The following is a 13,162-nucleotide window of genomic DNA, read 5'->3' on the forward strand; positions in this document are numbered from 1 at the left end:
ACTTACATAACATTCAGAGACAGACTTTTTTTTTTCTAAGAAGCAACATTTTTCCTGCTGTGTTGTAGCTAAAGAGTGTTCTGGAAACTTGTGTAGCTTAAACACTATCAGCCTGTCTACCATCCTACAGGCAATTCTGTATTTCACTGTTGCTTTGTGTTTGCAAAAATTTCTGTCCATGACAGACTTACTCTGTTAGACAACCTGTGAATTTTGCAGAGATCAGCTAATCTCTTCTCTGTGGCAGGATCAACTCTACTTAGGTTACTCTCGAACAATATTTGCCTCTAAGTTGCTGCCACACTCTGAGGGCATTCAAACAAGAACATTTACCTGAGCAAGACACAGCCTGTTTTGAATCTCCATTTCCATCCATCTAGGAAGTATATTTTACATATATACACGTATTTCTAATACATATGTATATATGCACACATATACACACACATGTACATATATATGAGTAACTCAAAGAAAAACACTACTGTTCTTTACATTAATGTCAGTTCCCCATCACTGGTCAAAAAATTGAAAACTGTATTTAAAACTACTGTGCTTCACTAGTACATGTCCAATATTTATTATTTTCAGAGCAATAGTCTAATCCAGATTTGAAAAGCAATTCATTGTACCAAAATGCTAGATACATTTTAAATAATCTCTAAATCTACCACAACTGTCTCTGAAAGCACTAGCACATGGAATACTGTTATCCCTATAGCTACAGGAGATAATGTTCATTACATAGCATTAGTATTCACAAAAAATTGTAGAGCAATAGTTATTACTTATACAACCTGATTCTCTTTACATCAGTCAATTCAGAATTCTTCTTTATTTAATGGGTTTTTTCAAGTTTGGGATTACATCACGTAACTCAGGTGAGCAAACTGCATTTTACTGTTCACACAGAACAGAGCAGCAGACGATGATTGGAAAGTCTAATCAACTTTTCCAGTATCCAGCTACGTTGCTTGCAAGGAACTGATAAATCTTCTCCAGGACAAAGAAAGCAAGAACTGTATGACAGCTGACAGTAAGAATTATCCTTTGGTTGCCATGACCTTAGCTCGTTTTTCAGCACTGCATGGAAGTACTGCAATTACATTTTGGGGCTAGAATAGGAAGCCTACAGTATGTTATTTTGCTCACTTATTTCAGACAGTAAGATAAATAAAAGTCTGAAGCTTTTGACCCTTCATTCCTTCAAAAGCATGAAATCTATGCAATTATTTATTTGCCACCTCTAAGATGGAAGTCTGCATGACATTTTGATTCACATAGCCTAATTTCTTTAGGAGCTAGGAAAGGAGAATTTCCCCTTAAACAACACACCATAACACATATTTTCAATGATGTTAACTTGTGTATTTTATAGGTGCTCTCTTGATTTTACCTGAGCTGCTTAAAAGAGCACTTTTTACTATAGTTTCCTATCTACATATATAACCCACCTAAATGTATGCAATTAAGAGCACATACAGACTGAAATCACTTTATTTCCTTTTTTGGGCTCTAAATTCATATCTGCAACAGGACAAGTCTAAATCCAATAGTTCCTTCCTGTCCTGTTTTATCATCTGTTCTTGATGTTACATAAAGTGCTTACACTAAACATCACTGAGCTCTTATATAGCATTCTTAATCCATAGATCTCAAAGTACTTTACAAAGGATGACCATTATCCTGCTTCATCTATGAAAAGCAGGATATCTTTGGACATCTTCAGGGTGAAATTTGGATCTCACTGAATTCCCACAGTGAAGCTGGAATTGCACGTCCCATGACAGTACCACTGGTCAGCCAGAACAGCATTCATCTCTGCAGATGGATTCCAGAGCATTCCATAACACTGGTGGTCTGTAAGTTGCATTCAGCAATTCCATACACCATTTAGGCATCAATCCAGAGAGAATGCAGTTGTCAATATGGTATCCTATTCAGTTTGACAATCACTACAACACCTCCCACCCCACACAGGCAGCACTTTTAAACACTGTACTTCACCCTTCCCTTGCTTACAGCTCTAAACACACCAACATTACCATCAGTGGTGGAAATAACTGAGTCAAGTGCTGTGCTTGGGCTTTACTACTGAAATCCATACTGCTTCAGACAGATACACCGGCACCAAGGTCTGATGCTCCCACTCAGGTGTCTCAAAGTATTTTCACCCCCACACAAACTCTAAAACTACCTGATCTAGGTGATCTACCTGAACTAGGTATGAGTTATCAAACCTCCCGCTTCATCCTTTCCTCCCCTCTTTTTGATTTGTTTCCCATGTTCTCTCTTTGCACCTTGCTCTAGGTTAGATGTTCAAACTCATAGACTGCTTTAACTCTATAAACTCTCCTGTACCATTCAGAGAACATGGGACCAAGTACTGGAGATTAGGACTGAAAGCAGACTGTGTACTAACAACCACACAGTTTACCAGGGTATCAATCTGCTTGAAACTGCCAGACACTGCTGCATGGCCATAAAAGAAGGATGCTCTCTCTCTGCTTCAACAATGCACCTGATGGTTTTCTAGCCAGATATCATGACGTGAGAAACCTTTATAGCTTGCAGCTTTGGATTAAATGTAGGGAGTTATTGCTTTGACATGCTGTATCACAACCATCTCAAATCTACTTCTAGACCCAGGCAAGGTGAAGCAAGCTGACCCTGTGCACAAGGATGAGCCATGATCTTCATGAAAGGATTCAGAACACTTACATCTCCAAAACACTCCACACAATAAAGTAGCCAAGGAAGAGAAAGGCATGCAAGCTTCCCTGCCCACAGGGATAAAGGGAATCGTTCTGTATTCTCTGGTGCTAAGCTAGATAGGTTATTCTGAGCAGCTCTTCCTTAAAGCTTGTATTTTATATGAACTACCTCCTGTCTGATCTGGTGCTGTCAGGAAGAAAAGGCACAAAAGCGGAGGAGATTGTATAATAGACCGCATCTCCTAGAACGCACATCTCCTAAAGCGGGACCATCTCCCAAAAAACAGGCGGGCAGCCTGATGGACTCGCATGCCATTCCCCAAGAGGTTCTAGAGAGAGCCAAGTCCGACCGCCCCCGGGCAGCAGCGGAGCGAGCGCAGCAGGACTCGCTGCCAGCCCGGTGCCGCCCGCCCGCCCGCAGCAGCGCCCGGGGCCGCCCGCCCGCCCGCAGCAGCGCCCGGGGCCGCCGCCGCTCCCGCGGGGCCCGGTTAGCGGGCGGGGCAGGAGCGCCCCCGGGCGGCGGCGGCGGCACAGCGCAGCCCGGCCCCGCCGCTCCCTGTCGAGCCTTGCCCCGGGGCCGGAGCAGCCGCCCGGCCGAAAGCGAAAAGGCACGGGCACCGAGGGATTTATTTTCTCCCGCACGCGGCAGGGAACACAGGCGGGAGGCTCGGCACACGGTCTGTTCTCGGCGGGGAGATGGACAGCAAGCTCAGAGCAGCAGCAGGGCCGGTGACAAAGATACACTCTGAGGTTTGTGCTGGCTGCGATGGCATTTACTGAGCTGCATGCAACTAATTTACCAGAAGCTGGAGTAGAAAAGGGTACTCTTTTCATCCTATTTTCTTCTGGCTCTAGTCTACATCTTAACAATTCCACTTTGAAGAGCATATGGGTTTCTGCAACACAAGATACCACAACAACTTTGAGACTGAAGTTTATACCAGCCCCATCCTCCTATATAGAAGTTGTAATCATGTCTCTCAGCATGCTAAAGTACAAATATCTACCACAAGAAGAAAAAAAGAGACAACGTTAAAAGGATAAAAGACAAAAGAATTAACCAAAAAGCAAAGAAAATGAAGCAGATTTCTGTAAACTTATACTCTAGGTGATAGGGAAATTTACACATGCTTTACTTCAACTAGAAGTGCTTGGTGGAAGTTGATGCAATACATAAAAATATAAGATCCAAAGTCCTTCAGACTGAAATCACATGTAAACTCCAGCCAAATTCTGGCACTTAGAGTCAGGGACAAAAGGTTCCTGTGCACATAACTTCCTGGACTACAAAAAGAATAAATTCAGAATCCTTAAAATCACAGGTGGTTCAAGACTGCTGAGCACACACTTTCTTCCAATACACTGAAATGCACTATTTGATGTAGCTCTGTTAAAATACTCAGTAAAATTATTTAAAAGTAGCATGAGCTAAATCTTTAAATACTTCATGTTTCACAGTGTATTTCTTACTTGTAGATAGTAATTCAAACACCCTGCAACAAAAATAACAAACTGTTTTAATTCACAGTTGCAACACATAAACATGATGAGATCTGTACATTGTTAATCCCAACTTCCCCACTCCAACAGTTTAAGTTAAATGTCACATTTACATAACATTTACATAAAGATTCAGTTTTGTTTATACAAACCCCAGCCTTATTTTTGCAACATGCTCTACACTAATTCATTATATAACAACAGATTGTTTGCTGTTTAAAAAAAAATAAAAGTTTCATTCTGAGAAGGTGTTTGAGAGACTGCAATTCCTCTGAAGCAATTTAGCACTTAGTCTTTATTACTGTTTCATCAAGTTTTTAAGGTTGGCTTGTTTTAAAACAAACAAGGTATTTTGGACACTGTCCTACTCTAAGACACCTGAACTGATTTCATACATCATGGTCACTTGTACAGTTCACACTTGTGCTCAATACACACACAGGAGAACAGTCACACAGCCTCCTAATGCAATCCACAGGAGTTTAATTATAGCCTTTTAGCAGTGGCCATATTGGTCTAAAAATTGGAACATTTTAGAAGATTCCAAGCACTATCCAGCTTGTTGGTTTTTACTGAGGTTTTTTTTTCTCCTTTTTATTAATACCACTTTGCTCTCATCACTGCTTTCAACAGGAACACATTTAGACCAGTGCTGACCCATTCAAAAATCACAAACAACAGCAAACATTGCAAAACTTCCAGTGCATCTGAAAGCAGAGCTCACAGGAGTCTGCAATACAGCTGCATGTAACTGCAGTATTTCATAAAAAGAGCTATATTTTTCAACTTCTCCGTGCAGACATCTCTATGGATGGATTAGCTGCTATTCTTTTCTGGTTTAAAACTTTAAAATGATTTTTGCAGAAACCCTAAGGCCCCATATTGAAAGTAAGAAAGAATTCTCTAAGCTAATACCTCTACTTCTTCACAGCAATGATGTATAAATTAGACATGAAGCCAATTCAATCACATCTACTGATTATTACAATTGTGTTTACTACAAACAAGACTACATATTTAGGTTTAATTTATACAAGTAAGTCCCTACAAAAGCTGTCTCCGGCACATCACACCACATCTACATCACAATGTTCCCAAAGATGGGAAGAATCACCTTTTGGAAACAGCCCATTTCTGTGTTAGTCTGCTCCAGAACCTTGTATCACAGGTAGGACACTCCTGACTGAAAATATTGCTTCTGCTATCTCCACTGGCTTTATCTGCACTTTTCCAGAGGAGTACAAAGATCCCAGGAATTCAAGACTAGAATACTTACTAGAGTCTCATACCCTGCAAGTCTCCTTGCTTTGCTTCTAGGTAAGGAATTGCAGGCAGAAATTACCCAAAAGAGAACTCAAGTACAGCAGTTACACATATTCTACGCCCAGTGGTCCTACCTGCACGTGACAAACAAATTACCAGCATCACTGGATCCTTCCCCAGGAAGCCTATCAGTAGATTTAAGTGGAATGATGCAGTGCATCATGTGCAGCATTAGCAGTTTTTACTGGCTACATTACTTTGTTGATTACAGATAGATATAAATTGTTTTCCTTCATCCAGACACATTTCTGTTCACTCAGTACTATTGTATAAGCACTGATCCAAGTGAGAAAAATGAGATAGATACATAAAATTGTCATAGATATACCACAGGTTATACTAAAGAAAAGAGTATTTTTTTATTCTGTAGGTCTCCCATTGACACAGGTACACATAGAAGTCAAACAGATCTGCTCCAACCAGTCATCCAAGACTTTCAGGGAAAGCAGTACAAAGCTTTGGCAATACTGATTAGGATTAACCTTATTTGGAATAGACCAGCCAAATCCATACAATGCAGAAATTGTTCTACAGGGCACCACATTTGCCTCTGAAGGAAGATGAGTGCAGCACTGTGGCACATATTTTATGGCAAAAGGCTGACTAAAATGCCAGCCTGAAAATAGAAGTTTCAAGGGTAAAAACTGCTAAGGAACTACGAGGTGATGGCACAGGATGACAAAGTTGGTGTATTTGTATCCACACCACCTATGAGAAATGAGTGGCCTCTTGGTGTGAAGGACCCCCAGAACCACACACAGATTTTTGTTCTAGAGAAAACATCGTGGTTTGCTTCAGAAAACAGCTTGGGCACACACTGTTGTGAGAGCTGGGACTGCTCACCTTAGAGAAGGCTCTAGAGAGACCTTACTGCAACCCTTCAAGCTTTAAAGGGGGCTTACAAGAAAGATGGGGACAGACATGTTGAATAGAGCCTGCTGAAACTAGGCAAGGCATAATGGCTTCAAGCTAAAAGAGGGTAGATTAAAACAGATTGAAGGAAGAAACCTTCCATTATAATGAGGGTGATGAAACACTGGAACAAGTTGCTCAGAGAGGCAGTAGATGCCTCATGCCTGGAAATATTTGAGGTCAAGTTGGACAGGGCCCTGAGCAACCTGACCTAGCTGAAGCTGTACCTGCTCCTGCTCATTCCAGGGGCTAGGCAATCCTTCATGGCCCCTTAGAACAAGAACTATTGGATGATTCTATGAATGCTGTGTATGCTTTAAGGCTCACTAGGTATCCAGGACACAGAGCGAACCAAAAAGTCAAATCTCTTGACAAAACAAAGAAAAAAGAATGCATCCTTGGGATAGCTAGCACTTTCAAAGGCAGAGGTGTCATCCTTTATCAATGTTGCTGAAGAAAAGTGGAATCTCATTAATACTGCACTGTCTAGCCCAGCTACAAGCACATCAACGGTATTTTATGGGCAGCTACAATCAAAAGAGCAGCAGAGATGAAGAGCATTAGCAGTGGTATTTGGTTCCCAAGAGAGGGCCATGTGCTACACTGAACCTCACACAGAATCTGTGCCCAGCTCTTGGAGCCAAGAATCATCACTGAGCTTACCTAGCAATGGAATTGCTGCAGCATATGCTGACCTTCCAGGACCTGTGTGCATTAAAGAAAAAGGGGAAGCTCAGATGTTTGGGGGTTGTTATTATGGAAAATTTTGTGTGTGTTCTGGTTTTTTGGTCAGTTTTTATGTTTTGGTTTTTTTTTGGTTTTTTTTCAATACAGTGATTAAAAGGTCTGCTTGAGTTTCTTTTTAAGCAGGAGCATAGATTTCTTTGGCTTGGGACAGCTTTGAAGATGTGGGATCCCATGGGATTCCACAGCAAACTAATACAGGAGTTGAGGCAGATGATGAACAGATTTTTCCATTTCTTCTTTCATAATCATACCTTAGTTAGAACCATAATACCCTCTCTCACCATGGGATCATTCTGCCCTTACACAGAGGTGTCCTTTTCCTAACTAAAAATCAGTAGAGGTCACCACACAGTAGATTTTGATCCTAGAGGTATACCATGCCATGCTTTACCTGAGAAAACTTAAAAAGTGGGTGATTTCCAAGTTGTATTCAGAGTACCTTTGCACCCAGGACTAAGCTAATCTAAATAACCTGCAACTCTAAACAAGCTGAAGTAATTGCAAACCATGGGGTAAGCTGAGAGCACAGCTAACAGATGGATGCCTTTTGGAGACACTGGGGGTGTGTGGTCCTGCAGCTCTCTTCAAAGCCAGATCTCTGCTGAAATGAGTATGATTCACACTTTTTCAAAGGCACAGCAGAGCTGAAAGCATAGAGATTTTTCAAAAGAATCATGCCTGCAGGAACTGTCATTCTTCCCCACTGTCTTCATCAGTGCTGTCCTAAAGGAAGTTCTGTTTGGCATCAGAACTGTAAATATTCCCACAAGTTAACAATTTTATTTCATCCAATGCCCTGTTCTCAGCACTGGATGAAATCCCTAGATAAAATACCTTCACTGAGCAAAGAGCAATAGGCAGCCTCTCTTTCTCCTCTAAACTGCTATGTTAAAGGCTATTTCTATATATTTTTAACTCTGAAAATACACCTATTGCTCCATTCTGAGAATGCTCTGATTTAGGAGAAAAAGGGTTGTTTTTCCTGAAGTCACATTGGAAAAATATGTATATATTACATTTATATAGCAGTAATATATACTACCCATGTGTCATATACTTTGTATAGCACTCATGTGATTTAAATACATGATTAATAATTTTGGTAATCCTAAAGTAGTAACAAACAGGTTCTTTCACATCATTGTGTGAAAACATTGGGAAAATAACCTTCCAAGGATAGTAGCATATTTTCCATTAGTACTACAAACCTCAGTTTTCATCAAAAAAGTACTGATCCTTCCTTGGTGAGTTTCCAGGATCCCTGCTTCAAATATAATGGTACAGTTAACAAATGTTCAAAACCCAGATCCCCACATCCTCAATTGCACTTTACTTTCACAAATATAAGTTCCATGATACCACTTGATTTCAGCTTGCAAGCAGTAATTAAAAATCTAGTCCCGGAACCCAGTTTAGTCCAAGTCACAACACCTTATTAGCCATTACAGTATATGTACCTATCCACAGTGCATTTGAAAACATGGTATTTTTAAACTTTTCCAGGCTATCTTAGAAGAGTATCAAAAGTACAGTTCAAGACATAGATGGGTGGAAAATTATTTTCTATTAATGTTTTACTAAGAACAGAGAAAAAACCTTGTGTAGCTGTAATTCTTTGTAATACTTTGCGTCATGCTTCACTTGGAGAAGCCATTGTGTGTACAAGGGTAACAGTACATACAGTCCTAGTTCCTTCAATCAGCATTTAATTAGGCAGATTGTCCTTTTAGCAGAGACTATTTTTAATTTTGTTGTCCCTGTACTTTGTATTTGCAAGTGTCATACTGGGTTCCCTGTTCCATGGCAGGGTCGAGCCATTATACTTAAAACAATATAATTTCTTTTTCATTTCAAATCCCACCTCATAGACTTTCAATGCTTCCTGCAACTCAGGTTTGTTTGAGTTTGAGTTTTTCTTTCCTACTGTTTAATTTCACATGGAAATGAAAACTGTGAAGAGAACAGTCTAACATGTATGACGGATACTTTATGAACACAGGAGATGAACTGCAAGTTCTCAGGAGCAGAGACTGTCTAGGCAAAACTCATTCTGGTGCAACAGAAGAGAAAATTACTTCCTCCTTAGCAGCACAGTTACAGAGAAAGCAGATGATGTAGTTAACAGAATAATTAACAGAGGTAGGTAACAGGCTGAAAATGTCTAAGTTAAGGTTAGAAGAGGAACTGCACAGCACACAGCTGGCTTTGAAAAAAAATCATACATGAGTCAAAGATGACATTCAACTCATGCCAATCCCACGACTATTTGCAGTTCAGGATCACACAACATACAACTTAAATACAGCATCTCCTTGGGAGATAAAGCAATGCTGTATGAGAGAATAATATAACACTCCTTGTACAAAGCAAATGAAAATATTCTATGGCAGAAGCATTACCAGAGTCTCAAACTTAGTACATCAATGCTTACCATGATTCTACTCTTGGTTAAGTAGCCATATGCATTCCCAGAAGACTTTCTTGGACACTCTATTTCTTTTATAAAGTAGCATCTTTAAAACCATGTCTCAATTTGAAGATAACAATTTCTTATACAATTATTTACAAACAAAATCTGCTTGTCAAAATATAGATGTAACTAATTTTGTAGAACTGATACCTGAACTTATAATTTCAGTTGTCTGTTTACTTCTGTAAAACAGAAATATATTCAGTAATATTGACACAATGCCTTTATGAAGGGAGTTGTCTGTTAAACATTGTAATGTCACACAGAAAGAAATACACAAAGTCTACAGCTCAAGGGTTATGAGAAGTGGGTTGGCCCATGCAACCTTAAAACAAACCCGATTTTCCTTGCAGCCTAGGCTTGTATCATCTCATATCTGGTGCTAAAAAACACTGCATTAAAGCCACAAGGACTCATGTCTGAAGGCTTAAGATAGTCTTTATCCAGAAAATATGGTAGCCTAAAATAAAAGTCCAGCAGCAAAGCCAACTTGAGGAAAGGCTGACACCACCTGATCCTTATGGTGGGAACCCAACCAGTATACTCTGGCTCATACATACTGGATTCATTCTTCCAAGGTGGAGTTCTTCACTGATAGACATTGCAGTGGATGAAATAACTGACAGAATTAATTCTCTAAGTGTCCAAAGACCACAGAAAAATTCATCCTTCACAGTACCCACTACACTTCTTTGTAAAGATGAGTAGATGGTAATAGGTATTGTATTAAAAATGAAGGCAAATATATTCTTGGTGAACATCTGTGACTTTGCCCACACAAAAAACTCTAAAACAGCAAAAAAAGTTTCTCAGTGTAGAATTCAAATGCATTAACCTCCTTTTTCTTGCTGAAGTGCCCTTCTTTAATTGCTTCATCTCTCTAAATATCATCAACCAAAGCACTCAAAAATGACTCCATTTTCCTTATTCATCTTCAGAACAGTCCATTGCACACACTGAATAAATTAGTTTTTCTTATGAGAATATATTACTCCCCTCCACATTCCAAATTTTCTGTAAAATTCGAGCACTTCTTACAAGATATGAAGGTACTAGGGTTACCAATGGAAAAGAGTTTTTTTTAAAGCTTGTCTTCAGTGTAAGAAAAATTAATATTTTTACAGTTCACATTTTACTGAAGTTTTCTGAGTGTTTTCCTGAAGAAGTTCATTATAGAGTGACACTGAGTAGATTGCAAAGACAAATAGTTACAGTTTTTCAAACTAAAAACCAACAGAGGACAAAAGAAGAACTTACCATAGAAAGTATAAAGTAATACTGAATTCACATTGTGATTTCTACTTATAACAACAGAAATGCTTTTTAATGTTTTTGCTGGCATAGGGTCTATTTCCTTCACAGCAGCTAGTAAAGGGCTGTGTTTTGCATTTGTGCTGAAAACAGTGTTGCTGAAAACACAGGGATGCTTTTGTTACTGCAGAGCAGCACTTGCACACAGTCGTGGCCTGTTTTGCTCCTAACATCACAGAGAAGTAGACTGGGGCGTGCACAAGGGGATGAGAGGGAGAGGACACAGTCAGGACAGGTGACCCCAAGGGATATCTCACACCCTATGGTGTGACACTTGGCACACCAAGCTGGGAAAAAAGGAAGCAGAGGGGGAATGTTCAGAGTTGTGACATTTGTTGTCCCACGTCACCATTACACATAATGGAGTGAATGAGTTCCTTGTTTTGCTTTGCTTGTGTGTGGCTTGGCTCAATTTCCCTACTAAACTGTTCTGTCATCCCACAACTCTTCTCAGTTTTACCCCTCCAATTGTCCCCCATCCCACTGCAGGGAGGGAATGTGCATGGGGCCTGGCTCCAGCTGAGGTTCAACCCCAGCAATTTGGGAGTGCAATTCAAAGCAAGTATTAGCTTACCTGACCAGAAAGCGATGCAGCCCAACGTCAAAACTTCTGCAAGAAAAAAAAATAAACTAAATTTTAATTATTAAAAAACACTACTCTGTTGAGTATTGTACAAACACTGTGTTTCAAAACAGTAATACCAAATATAAAGTTACTAGAATTGATGAAGCAAAGAGCAAAGGTGTAACACACAACTTCCTTTCTGTAATGACTTGTGGAATTTAAGATCATCATCATCATATGAAAATATTTAGGTGCATGTTAAAAAGCTCACAAATCTCTTGTTGGAGTATTTATTCAATGAAGTGTTAATATTCAGAGTATTATAACACACATAAAGCATAAAATATGCATATACTGTTACTGGAAATAATGTAAGCATCCTAGTCACCAGTATATTTTCTATTATATGCAAGTAGATCCTGCATGCAAAACTGCTGTGGAGTCCCTTTCCCCTTTTCTGCTCTGTACTGCAGTAAAATGCAAGGGACTGCCGTGAGTTCTCCCCACAATAAAGAATCATCAAAAACCCCTTATGTCTCCTTCAAATATAGAATTTCCAAGAAGCAGACTTTGCAAGTGTGTTCCACTCACATCAGTAAGGAAGTTAACTTTGAGGACTTCTGACAGTAAGTACAAGTTAGATCACATTAAATTACAAGAACCATGTCTGAAATTTTCAGCCCAAACAACATACATTGACAGTAGCTGTCAACATTTCTTCCCCTTTTCTGGTTCCTCCTTCCTCAGGAGAACCAAGCTCATGAACAATGCACTGGCAAATCCTTGACACTACAGGAAGGCATCTGCTGATTTCAGACATTTACCTAATATCTGAATGAAGTATGTGCCAGCTTTATGGGACTATCCATATAATGCCAGATTAGCTGTGTGCATAATGGCACAAATGGAAAATGCGAGTGTCTTATTCCCAATACTGGACTTGCTCTGGAATGGGTTTATATTTCACATAGACAGAAAACATTTTGGCATATACTAAGCTCTTGAGCATTCTGTTCCAAAAAAACATAATTGGTCATTTTGAGTACAACACAGTTTTATTGTGCTTGCTGTGTGCTGCTTTCTAACTGAAAGAGCAAGAGAAATCATCACATAGTTAATGGCATCCTGATAACAGCAGACAGATAATGAGAGCTGCAAAAATTCCAGGAGTTCACAGGGAAGAAAACTCCACTTGTTCAGCAGGGCAGATAGGAGAGCAACAAATTTCTCACTGAAAAGCTGCCTTGCAACAGAAAAACATCCTGCCAGAAACATGTACCTGGTCATCATTAAATTTTTCATTTCTTGCCTGAAATCATTCCACCTTATATATTATTGTTATATTACTGTGCAATTAAACTGCATGAAGTGCATCCAGTTATCTTTCTGCATTCCTCCTGCCTGGATACATACTGGCTTGGCTCTCTCTTTTCACTAAAATATTTGGTGTTGTACACACAGCTTTCTGTACTGGAGCTGGACACCGTCTGTATTTTTAGCTCTGAAAACCTTTTCCTTCTAGGACCAAGCATTCAGAACGTTTGTGCTGGGAAGGGGAGAAGAAGAAACTTGCACAGTTTCAGGAGAGAGCTGTATGCTAAACAGCCACCTTGCACATCT

At 39.7% G+C, this 13,162-nt stretch overlaps 1 protein-coding gene across 3 annotated transcripts in view; it reads right to left on the minus strand.

Annotated features, from left to right (window-relative positions):
• The window catches only part of HHAT (hedgehog acyltransferase), a 192,205-nt gene that overhangs the window by 101,544 nt on the left and 77,499 nt on the right, over positions 1-13,162 (minus strand). For all 3 annotated transcript variants that reach the window (XM_066546472.1, XM_066546470.1, XM_066546473.1), the window contains one exon: positions 11,552-11,587. In XM_066546472.1, coding sequence (XP_066402569.1) covers positions 11,552-11,587 — 36 coding nt within the window. The remainder of the gene's footprint in view (positions 1-11,551; positions 11,588-13,162) is intronic.

This window comes from Molothrus aeneus, chromosome 3 (genome assembly GCF_037042795.1).
Source record: "Molothrus aeneus isolate 106 chromosome 3, BPBGC_Maene_1.0, whole genome shotgun sequence".
NCBI classification, from domain to species: domain Eukaryota; kingdom Metazoa; phylum Chordata; class Aves; order Passeriformes; family Icteridae; genus Molothrus; species Molothrus aeneus.